Source organism: Eurytemora carolleeae, unplaced genomic scaffold (assembly GCF_000591075.1).
Source record: "Eurytemora carolleeae unplaced genomic scaffold, Eaff_2.0 scaffold23, whole genome shotgun sequence".
In the NCBI taxonomy this organism is placed as follows: Eukaryota; Metazoa; Arthropoda; class Copepoda; order Calanoida; family Temoridae; genus Eurytemora; species Eurytemora carolleeae.
The window spans coordinates 27993-43116 of record NW_019396045.1 but is presented as its reverse complement, the minus strand read 5'-3'; the positions used below and the strand labels follow the sequence as shown (position 1 = coordinate 43116).

Sequence of the window (15124 nt, the reverse complement as noted above, 5' to 3'; positions counted from 1 at the left end):
CCCCCCCCCCCATCACTAAAATCTATGGCCTATGGAGATTTTGAGGCCCCAACTGATCCTGATCCCCCCACCCGGAAAGAAAAAAATGTAAGCCCCCCTGGACAAATACTTGCACGCCATTGCATGATTTATCCATACATAGATACTTTAATCGAGTAACTTCATACAGAGAAAAGCATTTTTATCAGGTTACATATTTTAATTTCTAAATATATTGTTTTTCTCGATTCTCTTCAAGAACAGGAGTTAGGATTGAATACATGGAAGATTCCCTTTAGTTTGGTGTTATACATACATTGATACTTTTATTTCGAGTAATTACATACATTGATACTTTAATATCGAGTAAATACATACATTCATACTTTAATATCGTGTAACTACATACATTGATACTTTCATTTCGAGTAACTACATACATTGATACTTTAATATCGTGTAACTACATACATTGGTCCTTTTATTTCGAGTAACTACATACATTGATACTTTTATATCAAGTAGCTACATACATTGATACTTTTATTTCGAGTAACTGCATACATTGATACTTTAATATCGAGTAACTTCATACATTGATACTTTTATTTCGAGTAACTACATACATTGATACTTTAATATCGTGTAACTACATACATTGATGTTTTTATATCGAGTAACTACATACATTGATACTTTTATATCGAGTAGCTACATACATTGATACTTTTATTTCGAGTAACTACATACATTGATACTTTAATATCGTGTAACTACATACATTGATGTTTTTATATCGAGTAACTACATACATTGATACTTTTATATCGAGTAGCTACATACATTGATACTTTTATTTCGAGTAACTACATACATTGATACTTTTATATCGAGTAGCTACATACATTGATACTTTTATATCGTGTAACTACATACATTGATACTTTTATATCGAGTAACTACATACATTGATACTTTAATATCGAGTAGCTACATACATTGATGTTTTTATATCGAGTAACTTCATACATTGATACCTTTATATCGAGTAACTACATACATTGATACTTTTATATCGAGTAGCTACATACAGAAATATAATTTATTTTCTAAAGATACTGCATACATTATACATACATAGATCTTTTTATAATGAGTAGAAACTACAATTGAAATAAATTCATTTCAATAGGATAAATACATAGAAACTTCGATAGTTAGTAGATAGATGTGATATGATATACGTTACTTGTCTGTTTGGGTGTCTGTTTGCTTGCTTGTATCCAATAAACGTCAAAACGACAGATAACCGATCGGGCCCAAATTTTTTTTTGTGGAACCTCACATGACCCTAAGAAAAGTTAGTGCTGCACAGAATTGCAAAAAGTTTTCTTAATTTTCGTAAAATTTGAATATCCACGAACAAAAAATTGTAAAACCGCAAATTTATTTAAAATGTTTTATCGATGAGAAAATCCTGAAAGATTGAGCAACAATTAGAAGTTGAAATAGAAGATGGTACGAAACGCCTTCATAGCCTTAAGACAAAGCCGGGTAAATAACTATGTATATTTACTAGCTTCTATATGAAATGTCTATGATAGGACTTATTAGTAATTATTATTAATTATTAATTTTTCCAATCTACAAACATCAAAAAGAAAATTAGGGTAGTACGAGCGGGGGAAGGCAGGTGGCCATAAGCCACAACATTTTCCCCTTCCATGCCACATCCTATTTTTTTTTAAATTCCAGCAGCCATAAGCCACAACGATATATCTTTCATGCTTTTAAATGATAAATTTAGTGCAGTGAAATTGTGATTTGAAAAAATCTAGCCACATTACGCGAAAGATGATTCAGTAAAAAAGTTTAGAAGTTTATTAAAGATCAATGTATTGTGTGTTCAGTTGTAAAACTACTTTTTTATTAAAGATCAATGTATTGTGTGTTCAGTTGTAAAACTACTTTACACTTTACAAAGAAGATTTTACATTATTAGATGCATTTTGGGCACCAACACAAATTCTAAATAATGATGAGAAAAATCAAAATATAAATGGGTACCCGCAGGTGTTTCTTCAGAGTTACAGATTTCCCCCAAAAACATATATTTTGCAATTTTCTCGTTTAATTGGAAAAATTTTCGGTTATAGGCAACCTTTGAACTTAAGGAGTATGTTATAGTACATCATTTTTATTGTTTATAATGTTTTCAAACATAAGCCATTGAATTTATTTCGGGGAAAAATAGCTTTCGCAGTTTACATTAAAATTCGTTTGTATTATTTCAATATAAAACTTAAAAATCAAGATCTTTACATATCTTTTTCATGGTTTTTGAAAATCACAATTTTAATGCACTATATTTACCACTTGAAAACCCAATAATTGTCGGAAGGGTCAAATGTTGTGGCATGGAAGACCTAGGTTGTTGCTGCCGGAAGACAAAAAAGCTAATATGTGGCATGGAAGCGAAAAATGTTGTGGCTCATGGCCGCCAGTCTTCCACTGCTCGTAGTACTCATACCGACGTCATAAGTAATAGTACATATCAATTTATCATATATATCTTCAAATAATAGAATAGAAATGTGTTTTTTGGTCCTTGGGTTTCATAGCTATATAGATACTTTTATATCCAGTAATAGGTATATAGTAAGATACTTTTATACCCAGTAATAGGTACATAAATAGATACTTTTATACCCAGTATATAGCAACAAAAGACAAATACTTTCATATTCAGAAATAGGTAAAAAAATAGATAATTTTATATACAGCGATAGTTATAAAGATAGATGATTTCATATGCTGCAATAGTTACATAGATAGATACGTTTGTATAACCTGTAACACCTATATAAATAGACACTTTTATATTAAAAAATACCGATATAGAATATAGTTAGATACTTTTATGTCTAATCTATATATAAATTTGGCTTTTCTGTTTGTTGGTTTGTTTGTTTCTCTGTCTGTCTGTCTGTTTGTATCCAATAAACGTCAAAACGGCTGAACCGATCGGGCCCAAATTTTTGGTGGGACATCTAGGGACCCCAGGGAAGGTTTATGAATGATCAAAATTTCAAATTTTTGTCTCCATCAAAATTCGATCGTCATTAAATTTTTGAAAATTTTGAAAATCCGCGAAATTTTTTGTGAAAATCCGCGAATTATTTTTGTTTTGTTTTACGATGTACACAAAGAGAACATGTTCACAATTAATTTAGAAGATGGGCGCGAAGCGCCCTCTCAGGCTAGAAAGAAGGACGCGAAGCGCCTTGAATTTCTAGTTATAGATAAATACTCTTATATCCAGTAACAGCTAAATCTATAAATAATTTTTACCCAGTAACAGCTATATCACGGACCTCTGACCCTTTAGTAAAAGTAAATTCAACCTAAAGTCTGACCGCGTCAACCATGTTGCACCGGCTAGTCCTGTCCATAGAGCTATAGGTACAGTACAAACTGGGACCGGAAAGGTTGACCCGGCTTGGAAATTCAAATGTACTATGGCTGCCCGTGATATAGATAGATACTTTTATATCCAGTAATAGCTAAATAGATAAATACTTTTATATCCAGCAATAGCTATGTAGATATTATATCCAGCAATAGCTATGTAGATAGATACTTTTATATCCAGTAATATCTAAATAGATAAATACTTTTATATCCAGCAATAGCTATGTAGATAAATACTTTTATATCCAGCAATAGCTATGTAGATAGATACTTTTTTATTCAGTAATAGCTAGATAGATAAATACTTCTATATCCACTAATAGCTATGTAGATAAATAGTTTTTATGCATTAGATGGAAAAAGATAGGTACTTGTATATCCAGCAATACCTGCTGCATGCTGTAATTATCTGCATGCTGTAATAATGTGCAAGTGCATGATGAATAGTAATGATGGACAAGTTTACTTTGTTTGTACACAAGAATTTTCTTCTTTTTTTGAGTATAACAGTTTACGATAAAAAAATTCCAAAATCTTGCAGACAAAATTCTCATTGGATATCACTAAAATTAATCAAAAATCATTTAAAAAGACTAAAGGAACATCATGTTTATTTGGACAACCTGTATCATTCTCTTGCTTGTATCTGTAGTCCAAAATAAATTTTAAAAGTTAGATATTAAAATTCGTTTATATCAAGTTCCCAAATGTTTTTCTTCATAACATAGATGAGAATTTTTTGCACCTGGCTTGTTTTTTAACATTTTTTAATATAAAATCAGGTTTTAATGACAAAACCATCCAAAAAAAAATATAACGTCATAATATCAATAGAGGGGTAAACTTGAAAACCTGAACATTTGTTCACAAAATCTAAATAATAAAACAAGACATTCATATATATGTTACCTATAGCTGGCCAAACGGCTGGACTGAATTGGCTGAAATTTGTTGTGGACACTCATGGGAGTGTCTAAGGCTAAAAAGAAAAATTTCTACATTTTTTCAAAATTTTAAAATATTTTTTTTTTGATTCCATGGGCAACGCCGGGCACTTCAGCTTGTACTATATACAGGGTGTCTCAAAAAAAACTGTGCAGTAGGGGTATTAGTAACTGAAGAAACAATTTTCGTTAAATTTTTACGATCAAGGTGTCATTCGAAAGCTCTATATTTCAGTTATTTCATGATGTGAAATTTTTCTTTCTAGGCCTCATACTTTTTNGTTTTTTTTTGTAATTTCAGATTCAGAAAAAATGTTTTATTTTTGTACCCTGGTGGGTTAGATAAAAAAATTTGATTGAAATAGCGAGCTGTGGATTGTACCAACTGATTTCAAAAAGAAAATTTTAAAAAAAATTATTTTTTTGGTCTGGGCAAGGTTCGTACGGAGGTACCCGTAGCTCTCTTTTCGTTTTTTTTCAATGCATATTTTTATTTTTAGATTGCTCTAGCTTCAAAAGTAATAATCGCTGATCCAAAATTTTAGTTAAAGATGAAACCTAAAACTAACAGCTTATGATTTCAAAAAAAAAATTTCGAAAATCTTTAAATTTTTCCATACTTTATGAACGAATGAAAATGAGACATGAAAAATCGAAAAATTGAAAAATCCGGGAAACCGATTTTCGACTTATGCTCAAATAATTGGTTGTAACAAAAAAAGTATGAGGCCTAGAAAGAAAAATTTCACATCATGAAATAACTGAAATATAGAGCTTTCGAATGACACCTTGATCGTAAAAATTTAACGAAAATTGTTTCTTCAGTTACTAATACCCCTACTGCACAGTTTTTTTTGAGACACCCTGTATTAAAACAAAAATATGCAGTTCTTTGCTAGGAATATAAACCTGGAACCCCTGCACTTTTGTTTGCAAAAAATGGGCGTTGAGATTTCTGTAAGGAAACTTTAGACTAACCAGACTGACTTAGTTTAAATTTGTCTTAAAACGGTCAGATAATGGTGTTTCAGAGAAAAGATATAAACAAATATGAAATCGTATTGGCATGAATTACCAAATATAATTATTGGACCATGAACAAGAACTCCCCTTATTCTGCTATTTTATGAATTGCTTCCTTTTACCAATATTAACTGCGTATTCCAAAATTCGGACAATTGTCCTCTGGGAGCATTTATAGGAATCACAGAGAAAAAAGTTGCTGGGGAAAAACCCTGGAAATAAAAACTTTGGTAAAAGTTCAAATTTTCTGAAGTCCTAGGACAAAATGTTACTGGGGAGAAGTCCTGAGTTTTAGATTCCTGGGACTTGGAGTTTATTCCCCCAAAAATGAGAGACTGCCAATAAAATCTCAGGAAATAAGATCACAGGAAAGTCCTGAAGAAAATAAGTCCTAAGAAAAAAAAGGAAAAAAGTTCTAAGTCTTGTGAAAGTAAGGTAAAGTCTAAGACGTTTTCATAAAAAGAACTTTTCTTTTTTGCATCTGCATATTGAAAATAGCCAGGTGTATTTTTAATATCAAGCTCCTTATTTGCATGTTTGTAAACATCTTTTCAACCAAGATATATAGACTAGTTTCAACTTTTATTCGGGGACATTTTTGTATAAAATCATACTGGAACCAGAAAAAAGTCCATGAAAATAAAGTCTCAAAGCTGAAGGACTTGGTTTCTGAACATTTATTTTCAGAAACCTTATTTGGTGGTTACCAATACCCGCTCATAGTACTCTATAGAACTGATTAATTATTTAAACCTAGAAATGATGAAATATGTTTTATCTATTAATGTATTCTCAGGAGGCCTTCTTATTAATTTGTTAGTTAGAAAGAACGAAACTGGTTTGAACCGGACAATTGACGAAGTCCAAGGATATTTCTAGAACTTTGGTAAACACATTAAATGGCGGAGGGCTTAACCTTATTTTTGACAATTAAGGGGGGGGGCTTACTTTCTCGTTGGGAGCTGTATCCCCCTGAAAATCAGTTTTTCAAGGGGGGGGCTTAGTCTCCATAGCCCTCCCCCTGTGAATGCCACTTGTCTGCATCTCAAAAGATTTTTCATATGTAATACTTTCAAAACTGTTTATATCTTAGTTCATCAATACTAGTGTTTTGAATTAAAATTTATAGTTCTGACAGCTTCTCTAGCTTTCAGACAAATAGAAATTCAGAATTTATCAAATTTTTAAACTCCAATTAGTGAATTAATTTGAACATTAGTTTTTCCGATTAAATTAGATAGTTTGAATTTATTATATTAACTGCTGCATTCAAGACATAAAGTATACATGCAAATGTTTTCGATGTACAGTATTATTTTATAAACTCAGTGTAGGATTGTTCAAAGCCATAAAGAATCATGGTCTAACGATCAAATGACAATTTGTCAGTCAATCTGTCATGATGAGGAAATGAACACTATAAATTATTAAAATTACTTTTTGTCAAACTAGGGTTTCCACTGTAATTCCGAGTTACAGTTTACGGACGGAAAAGATCCGGAAATATTTTCCATTTCCATTATGGAAAAGGTTCCGGAAATCCTGAATTCTGGGACGATTTTTTCCCGTAATCCGTAAATTTTTGGAACGTTGTTCCGGAATTACAGAATGTTCAAGAATATTGTTCCCGAAAATTCCGGTTTACGAAAAAATCGTTCTGGAATTTTCCGGGAAAAGATTCTTGAAAAACGTCTTAAACTTATGTAAAAGATAAAACCAGTAAATAATACTATCTACATAATAATAGAATGTGCGTCTGGTTTAGCTGTAGTTAAAGTAATACTACTGTGAATTATCATGAAATATAAATCCTGACTGCCATATCTAAAAATAATTTCATCTACAGAAAACTGTGGAAAGGAAAAAGACATATATAGCAATCCTTAAATCTATTTGAGTTTATTACGAAGAAAATAGGTTAAATAGTAACTTATAAAATTTCTAAATTGGTCTGTTTACAGTATAGTATACACTACGTTACTTTACGTGTCTCATGTTCATTGAACTATTTAAAGTCATAACTTAAGCCTAAAAAACGTCCTCCTATTCCAGAGTTTTCTGGTTCTCACTCTATTTATATACTTTGCTCGTCTGTTTGTTTGTCCGTTTGCATCCAACCAACGTCAAAACAGCTGAACCGACTAAGCCCAAAATTTGTGAGGCAACTCCCATGGCCCAAGGGAAGGTTTAAAACTGGTTTAAACATTTTTGCGGGAAAAAATATTGAAGTTTATTATTTTTTAATTCACCAATTTAAAACCTAGTTTTTTAAACTCATATTTATATGGTTCACGACCCATTTGAAAAATAAAAACTAGTTTAAAAAAAGTATTGTGAGAAAAGTTAAAAACTGTTCCTGTAAAATAGTCATTTATAGAACTAAATGCTTAATTAATGTGTGTCAACTAATAAGTTTTAACTTTTACCGTTTTAACATGGCTTTCTATGTCTAACATTGTGTTAAAATTTCCAGTTTACGAAATGGAAACTGGAAATTTTACGGTTTACATTATGTAAACCGGAAAAATCTGTGGTTTACACTATGTTAACAGCAAAAAAATTACGGTTTACGAAATGGAAACTGAAAATTTTACGGTTTACGATACATAAACCAGAAATTAGAAATTTTACAATCTACGATATGTAAACTGGAAAAATTTCCAGTTTATAAAATGGAAACTGGAAATTTTCTGGTTTCTATCCAGAAAAATTTCCAGATAACATCATGTAAACCGAGAACATTCCGGTTTCCATTTGATCTGGAATTAGCCCAAAATTCTGGTTTACGCAACAAATTTCCGGATCATTCCATTTCCAAAATGCAAATTTTGTTCGGGAAAAATGGAAACCCTGGTCTAAACCACAAAATGTAAAGGTTATATCCAACTCCTCGATTCTCAGCACTTTGCCTGAAAATGTTTGGGATCACTAATTTATCTAAAATATTACTAACCCTGACAAGGATCTAGTTTATGAGGAGTCCAAGTTTTATTCCAGTTACATTCTGCAACAATGGAAGCCTCTAAAGCTCCACTTGAAGATTTAAACTTCCCGAATGGTCCGCAAGTATATTGGATCTGAGTTTTGTATGAATATGACTGATTCCATTCCCAGGTTCCTGAAGAGGGGCGTGGTGGTGGTTCCGTACAGTTCACATCTAGAATATTCAATGATTGTTAATCAATTAATTAGTTAATACCTAGCTTTCTAGGGTAGCAATTAAATTAATCAAACTAATGAATTCATTAGATGGTCTAGCTACATCAAATAATGCATGATTATAATTCATCTTTAACTAGTTTTTAACATTTCAAAAATATAGGCTTTGTCACAATTTTCCCACCCTTGACTCCTGGAACCATGACGCCTACTAATAAATTCTTAAGCTCATTTAAAAACTGGATTCCTAAATTTAAAACACAATATTATTTAGGTAACTCTGAAATGTTGATTAAAAAGTTAATTCCAACATTTAATGAATTCAATAAATGTTTATTTCACATATTGGATTACTTACTTGCTACACATCTTGGCCAAACTTCAGGCACTTTCCAGGATCCATCCGGGAGACAAGTCAGATTCCACTGGAGTAAATCCCGATTCATCTCAAAGAATAAACCCTTGGTGCAATTGTAACCAACTCCAGCATTGAACTCAACAGGGTTTCCGTCCCACATAGAGGACATCCCACTTCCAGGAGGAGGCTGAAATATATTTAGAGTCCAAAATTGATATCTTTACAGTAAAATGATTTTCTGATGTCATATCTTATTTATCATGAAGTTTGAATATGATTAATCAAAAATTTACCATTGGTGGATTTATGCATTGAACCCAAACACACTCCTCCAAGGTGTCTGTTGGTGTCCAGCTAGTATTCCAATTACAGGTCATCCATCTCTCATCATAGGTTTTTTTACTTTCCTTACTTAAAAATTTTCTGGCTACACCGCATTCATATCTAACAAATAAACATCAAGATTGTTAACAGTTTTTTTAATCTTTCATATAATTACCTAAGATTAGTTCCATATACTCTTCTATTTCTGTTTTCTTCAGAATCTCCAGCATTCAGAGTTGGAATAGAACCAACTGAGTTAGATTTAACTGGTATGTCACCACATACAACTAAATATTGATTTCTATTGACACTATTTCCAAGACACAGTTTATCATAGAGCTTATCATGTTGTCATGTTTTCATGTTTTTTTTTTTTAATTGTCATGGTTTCAAATTCAAATTCACCTTGTTTAAACATTTTCAGATGAATTTCATCCTTCTGGTTAACATCATAAGTTGAACTATTGAGGTTTTTAACTTTCATTATTTCTTCCACAATAACTTCCTTCATTGTATCATATGATAAATTTTTCATTTGGCTTTCTGTTTTAATTGAATCCACAAGAGCTAGATGCATAAAAGCCAGAGAGCATAGTGAACCGTCAGTCTTACTTACCTCCCTTTAAAAGTTGAGCATTACTAAAAGTGTTTTTTGAAAAATCTAAGTACAGAAATATTAAAAAAAATATTAAATAACCTGTCACTTAAATCTTGTAAGGAGTGTTTACTATTGTCCAAATGCTTGCTAAGCTCGCTCACAAGAATAGTTTTCATATCTTCTTTAGTTACATCTATAAGATCTGCTGCAGTTCTCCATAAGTTCAATGCCAATGCTTTGAAGACACAATTTAGATCCAAAACATCAATATCCCAATCTCTGCACCGAACTAGAAAAACAGTTATTTTAAACTATAAAGGGATACTACTAACTAAACACCTACCACAAACATAATTTAGCATTAACTGATTCTTCTGTTTCTTGTCACAAGGTGGTTTCCAGGTTTGGATTGTTGTAACAACAGGGATTGTACAGTTATACTTAGAAATACAAGTTGTTCTAGAGGATTCAACAACCTATAACAAGAATTATTATAGAAATGTTTAAATTCCATAAATTCTATATTACCTCTAGATTTACACAGTCTTCCTTCAGTGTTACTGAATCTTTATTTCCATCACATAGAATGTTAGTGTCTTTAACTCTTCCATAGTAACCTGAGGTTATATATATATTTAGAAAGGATGGACACTTAATGTTCGCTTGAGACCCATCAGTATGACAAGATTCTTCAGCTTCCTTTGGAAATATAATTGGAGTATTTTCTACTGATCCCTCTAATGGTGGATTAGGTGGGGTTTCACAAAGAGGACCTGAATAAAGTAATGTTCAAAAATGTCTATTAAATGTTCTATTTATCATTACCTTTGGTACATTTGGGCCATTGATCATCTGTTGCAGGAGTATTAAAGAACCCACGGATTGTTTTAGGTTTTAATCCATCTTGGCATTGATATGAAATACTGACCTGGTATTGGTCGTCTTCAAATTGATATCCTTTTTCACAAACATACGTGATCTTATCCCCAAAATTAATGGGCTCTCCATCCCAATCAGTTACCCTCAAGTTTGTAAAAGTAGGTGGATTTGGAGGCTTTAGACACTGAACCCAGTCACAAGGGTCCAGAACATTGGTGGCAGTCCAGTTTCTATCCCAAAGACAAGTCATTCTATGGATATCATGGTGAATACCGCTTTTATCCAAAAATTGTCTAGCAGATCCACAGTAATACCTACACAGACACATAGTGAAAATGAATTTCTAAAAACATTGTCAAAAAAACTTAAATAACTTACGTCAGATTCGCCATATAGTTCCTTGCAATCTCTGTATTATTTCTGTCTGATCTGAAAACTAGATTATGTGGAGTTCCCATCGGGTAATCCAACTTATTTATGAGGACTTTTCCATCATTTTCAGGTTCTAAGTATTCTGGATCAGTTGGAATATTTGGAGGAAGCTTTTCACATTCAATATCTAGTAAACATTTAAATGATTGGATCTAACTGAACATTAATCAATGAATACAAACAAAATTCTTTTTGAGAAATCTACCTTCTAAACAAATAGGCCAGTGCTCTGTACTATTCAAAAAATCAAATGTTCCATTTTCTAGACATCTCATTGAAAAAGATGATTTGGATCGATCATACTGGAAAAACTGTGTGTGCTTGCCATTCTGCATTCTGGAACATCTGTATTCTTTATTTCTGTTTATTTCTGTCCAAGCTGAAGATGATTCCTCTAAAGATGTGTTTGAAGGTATTTGAAAAGGATCAACACAATGTGTTATAACACACTTTGGTAAAACAGACCAAGGAGTCCAAGTTTTGTTCCACATACATTCTGTTACAATAGAAAGACTGTTTCCCTTACCATCTCCATTGGTGTCAAACTGAGAACCCTTTACACATTGGTATGAAACTTTTGTCCCATAAGTTTCTTTAAATTCAATACCATTTATCCAAGTTCTAACTCCATTTTCAGTTGCAGTAGGGGGTTGCCCACAATGTACAGTACTTAAGCATGTTGGCCAGTTTTGTCTCAAATTATCAAACTTGAAGGATCCATTGGACAAGCATAGCATTGAAAAGGATGTTAGTGATCTGTCTGATTCAAAAAATTTAGTATTTGTTCCATTTTGAAGTTTTCCCTTACATTGATACCATTTTAAGGTTTTAATAGGAACCCAACCAGTATTAACCTCTTCTAAATCTGAATCTCCAGGTATGGGGAATGGATCAACACAATGTGTTACAATACATTTAGGAAGAACAGGCCAAGGACTCCAGGCTTTCCTCCACTGACAATCAACTGTTACATTATCACTGTCGCCAATTCCATCACCATTAGTGTCAAATTTAGAGCCATTTACACATTTATATAGAATACCAGTATTATAGGTATCATTTGGTTCTGTTCCATTAATCAAAATCTTAGAACCGTTTACTGGTGCTAGAGGTGGAATTCCACAAGAAATGGTTGATGAACATTGTGGCCATATCGTAGGATAAGAATAAGTTCCATCTGGATTACATGTAGCATTGATGAATGAAATGGATTCTGATTTAAAGGTTGTGTTAGCTTCAAAAACCATGTCTGCTTGACAGTTGTAAGTCACATTATCCCCTACAGCTACCATATCTTTACCCCAAGTAAAGTTAAAATTCAAGGTCTGCTCTGGTGTTATTGGTTCCAAGCAGTGAGTTATTTTACAAAGTGGAAGAACTGGCCAAGGGCTCCATTTTTTTTTCCATAGACATTTATTTTCTATAGCTAAACTATCTCCAAATCCATCTTTATTTGTGTCAAATTGAGATCCTCGTTTACAAGAATATTCCACCTTAGTTCCATAAACTGTAGAACTGTTTGTTCCTTGAGTCCATATTCTTGTTCCATTAAATGTGGCATTTGGTAGTAATTCACACTGTATTGTCATAGAGCACTGTGGCCATATCACAGGATATTCATAATTTCCACTTGGGTTACATTTTATATTAAAATAGTTCAATGCATCTGATTTATTATTAGTTTCACTTTCTATGGCCATATCAGACTGACAAAAGTATGTGTAATTATTCCCAACAGGAACCAATTCTTGATCCCAAGAATAATTAAAATTCAGAGAAGAGTTAGGAGTTGCTGGCTCAAGGCAGTGAGTTACTTTGCAGGTTGGTAGCTTTTTTGACCATGACTTTTTCCAAAGACATTCTGTTGTCAGGAAAGGGGTGTCCCCAAATCCATTGTCATCTGCGTCAAACTGAGATCCTGGTTTACAAGTGTAATTAATCTTAGATTCATAAACTGTATCCCCTTCAGAACCTTTAATCCAAACTCTTGTTCCATTAATGGGAGCTTCTTCTGGAGAATTACATTGTATTGTCATAGAGCACTGAGGCCATGTTAATGGATATTCATATTCCCCATTTGAGTTGCATTTCATATGAACAAAGTTTAATGCTTCTGATTTATTGTTAGTAGCACTTTCAATGGCCATATTAGATTGACAATAATATGTGTAATTATTTCCAACAGGAACCAATTCTTGATCCCAGGAATAATTAAAATTCAAAGAAGAGTTAGGAGTTGCTGGCTCAAGACAATGTGTGGCTATACAGGTTGGCAAGTTTTTTGACCAAGACTTTTTCCACAAGCATTCAGTTTCAACATATGGAGTATCTCCAATTCCATCATTATTGTTGTCAAACTTGAAACCTGGTTTACAGGTGTAGTTAATCTTGGCTTCATACAAAGTATCACCTTCAGGTTTCTGAATCCAAACTCTGGTTCCATTAATTGGTATTTCTGGTGGAGATCCACAGGAAACTCTATCAAAGCATTGTGGCCAAGGTGAGGGATATTCTAATTCTCCACTAAAGTTACATCTGACTTTGATAGAGTTATCTGCATCAGATCTTTTATCAACATTATCCTCAAGAGCATGATTACTGTTACAATTGTATGTAAAGTCAGAACCCATGTTTATGTATTGATTATCCCAGAAATATGTAAAGTTAAGACTCTGTTCTGGTATTATAGGGTTTTCACAAAAGTTTGGAACACATGAATAATCCCCAATATTCTCAGAGTAGGTTTTATCACTTTTACATGTAAATGTTTTCGACGCAGATGTTGATGAAGAACCACTCTTTTTCAAATAATATCTTTTATCACTACACTCCCAACTGAAAACAATTTTTTGTGAGTCTAGTGTTTAAAAATTATTAAAGAAAATGTTAACAAAAAATGAAAAAGGTATAGGTTGACATCTAATTGATTTGAATTCATCACTGCTAATTCTTTATCAAAATCAATAAACTATTTGTTTGAACCCCCAAGGAGTGTTAAAGTGTTTTAAATTTTTAAATTAATTACTTGATGTTATCGTCATATTTAACCACAGTACTACTTGAGACAATTCCATTTGGAGCTGACAATGTTCCAGGGTCAGGGCAGACAATTTCTAAATATTAAAATAATATTTTTCAAGGATTTTATTTAATTTACTTTATAAATTCTAGAAATTAAATTTATATTTTCGTACTTTCACAAGTTGCTGGCAATGGGCTGTAGTCTAAAACCCATTGTCGAATTACACTTCCAGAACTAGTACAGGTTGATTTGATCACATTTGTAAGTACTGGATCTAAAATAATAGATAATTATTATTATTCAATCATCAACTTGGGATCTGATTATGATGTTTGTTCAAAGCTAACCTTGACTAGTTGAGCTGGCAGGAATTGCAGTCTTGAACTCATATCCAGTATTACAAGTATAGGTTAGTACTTGACCAACTATATTTTTCCCATTACCCAGAGAATTAGTCAGTGTAGATAGTCCAGGTGTTGTGGGAATTGGAGAAGAACAGTATTCTAAAATAGTTAACTTGGAAACCCTACGTGTGAATTATAAGGAAAATACTAATTTAGTAATTTTAATTTATAAGTTTCTTATAATACAGTTCAAACCTTTATGTGTTGTCTTGCAGTTTTAAAGTGAGTGACTGGCAATGTATGGTGGTTGAACTGAGATTGCAGTATTGTAAAGAATTTTTTTTCGGTTTTATTTGAGACAATCAAATGTTTAAAAGTTGTATAATTACTAAGTTTGAGAGTACAGTTGACGTTCAAAATTATAAATTTGGTTAGATAAGTTTTGAGAATCGATTTATTTCTAACTATTAAATAATGACGACAATAAATGTAACAAATTTTCTACAATAAACTAATTAGTTGTTTAGGAACAGGTTGAGAAAATAAAAATTAACTTTTATATCCTTGGAAAATAAGTAATTCTATTCAACT

The 15124-nt window shown here is 32.2% G+C and overlaps 1 protein-coding gene across 1 annotated transcript in view; it reads right to left on the bottom strand.

The window, feature by feature from the left end:
- LOC111702245 (sushi, von Willebrand factor type A, EGF and pentraxin domain-containing protein 1-like) overlaps positions 1-13994 on the bottom strand; it is a 20419-nt gene extending 6425 nt beyond the window's left edge. Inside the window, exons 1-11 of the mRNA XM_023473878.1 lie at positions 11373-13994; positions 11114-11294; positions 10682-11049; positions 10385-10629; positions 10200-10332; positions 9956-10145; positions 9664-9878; positions 9434-9545; positions 9228-9378; positions 8935-9121; positions 8371-8574 (exon numbers count right to left, since the gene is read on the bottom strand). Coding sequence (XP_023329646.1) covers positions 8371-8574; positions 8935-9121; positions 9228-9378; positions 9434-9545; positions 9664-9878; positions 9956-10145; positions 10200-10332; positions 10385-10629; positions 10682-11049; positions 11114-11294; positions 11373-13797 — 4411 coding nt within the window. The 5' untranslated portion in view covers positions 13798-13994. The remainder of the gene's footprint in view (positions 1-8370; positions 8575-8934; positions 9122-9227; positions 9379-9433; positions 9546-9663; positions 9879-9955; positions 10146-10199; positions 10333-10384; positions 10630-10681; positions 11050-11113; positions 11295-11372) is intronic.
- Between the last annotated feature and the right edge of the window lie 1130 nt (positions 13995-15124).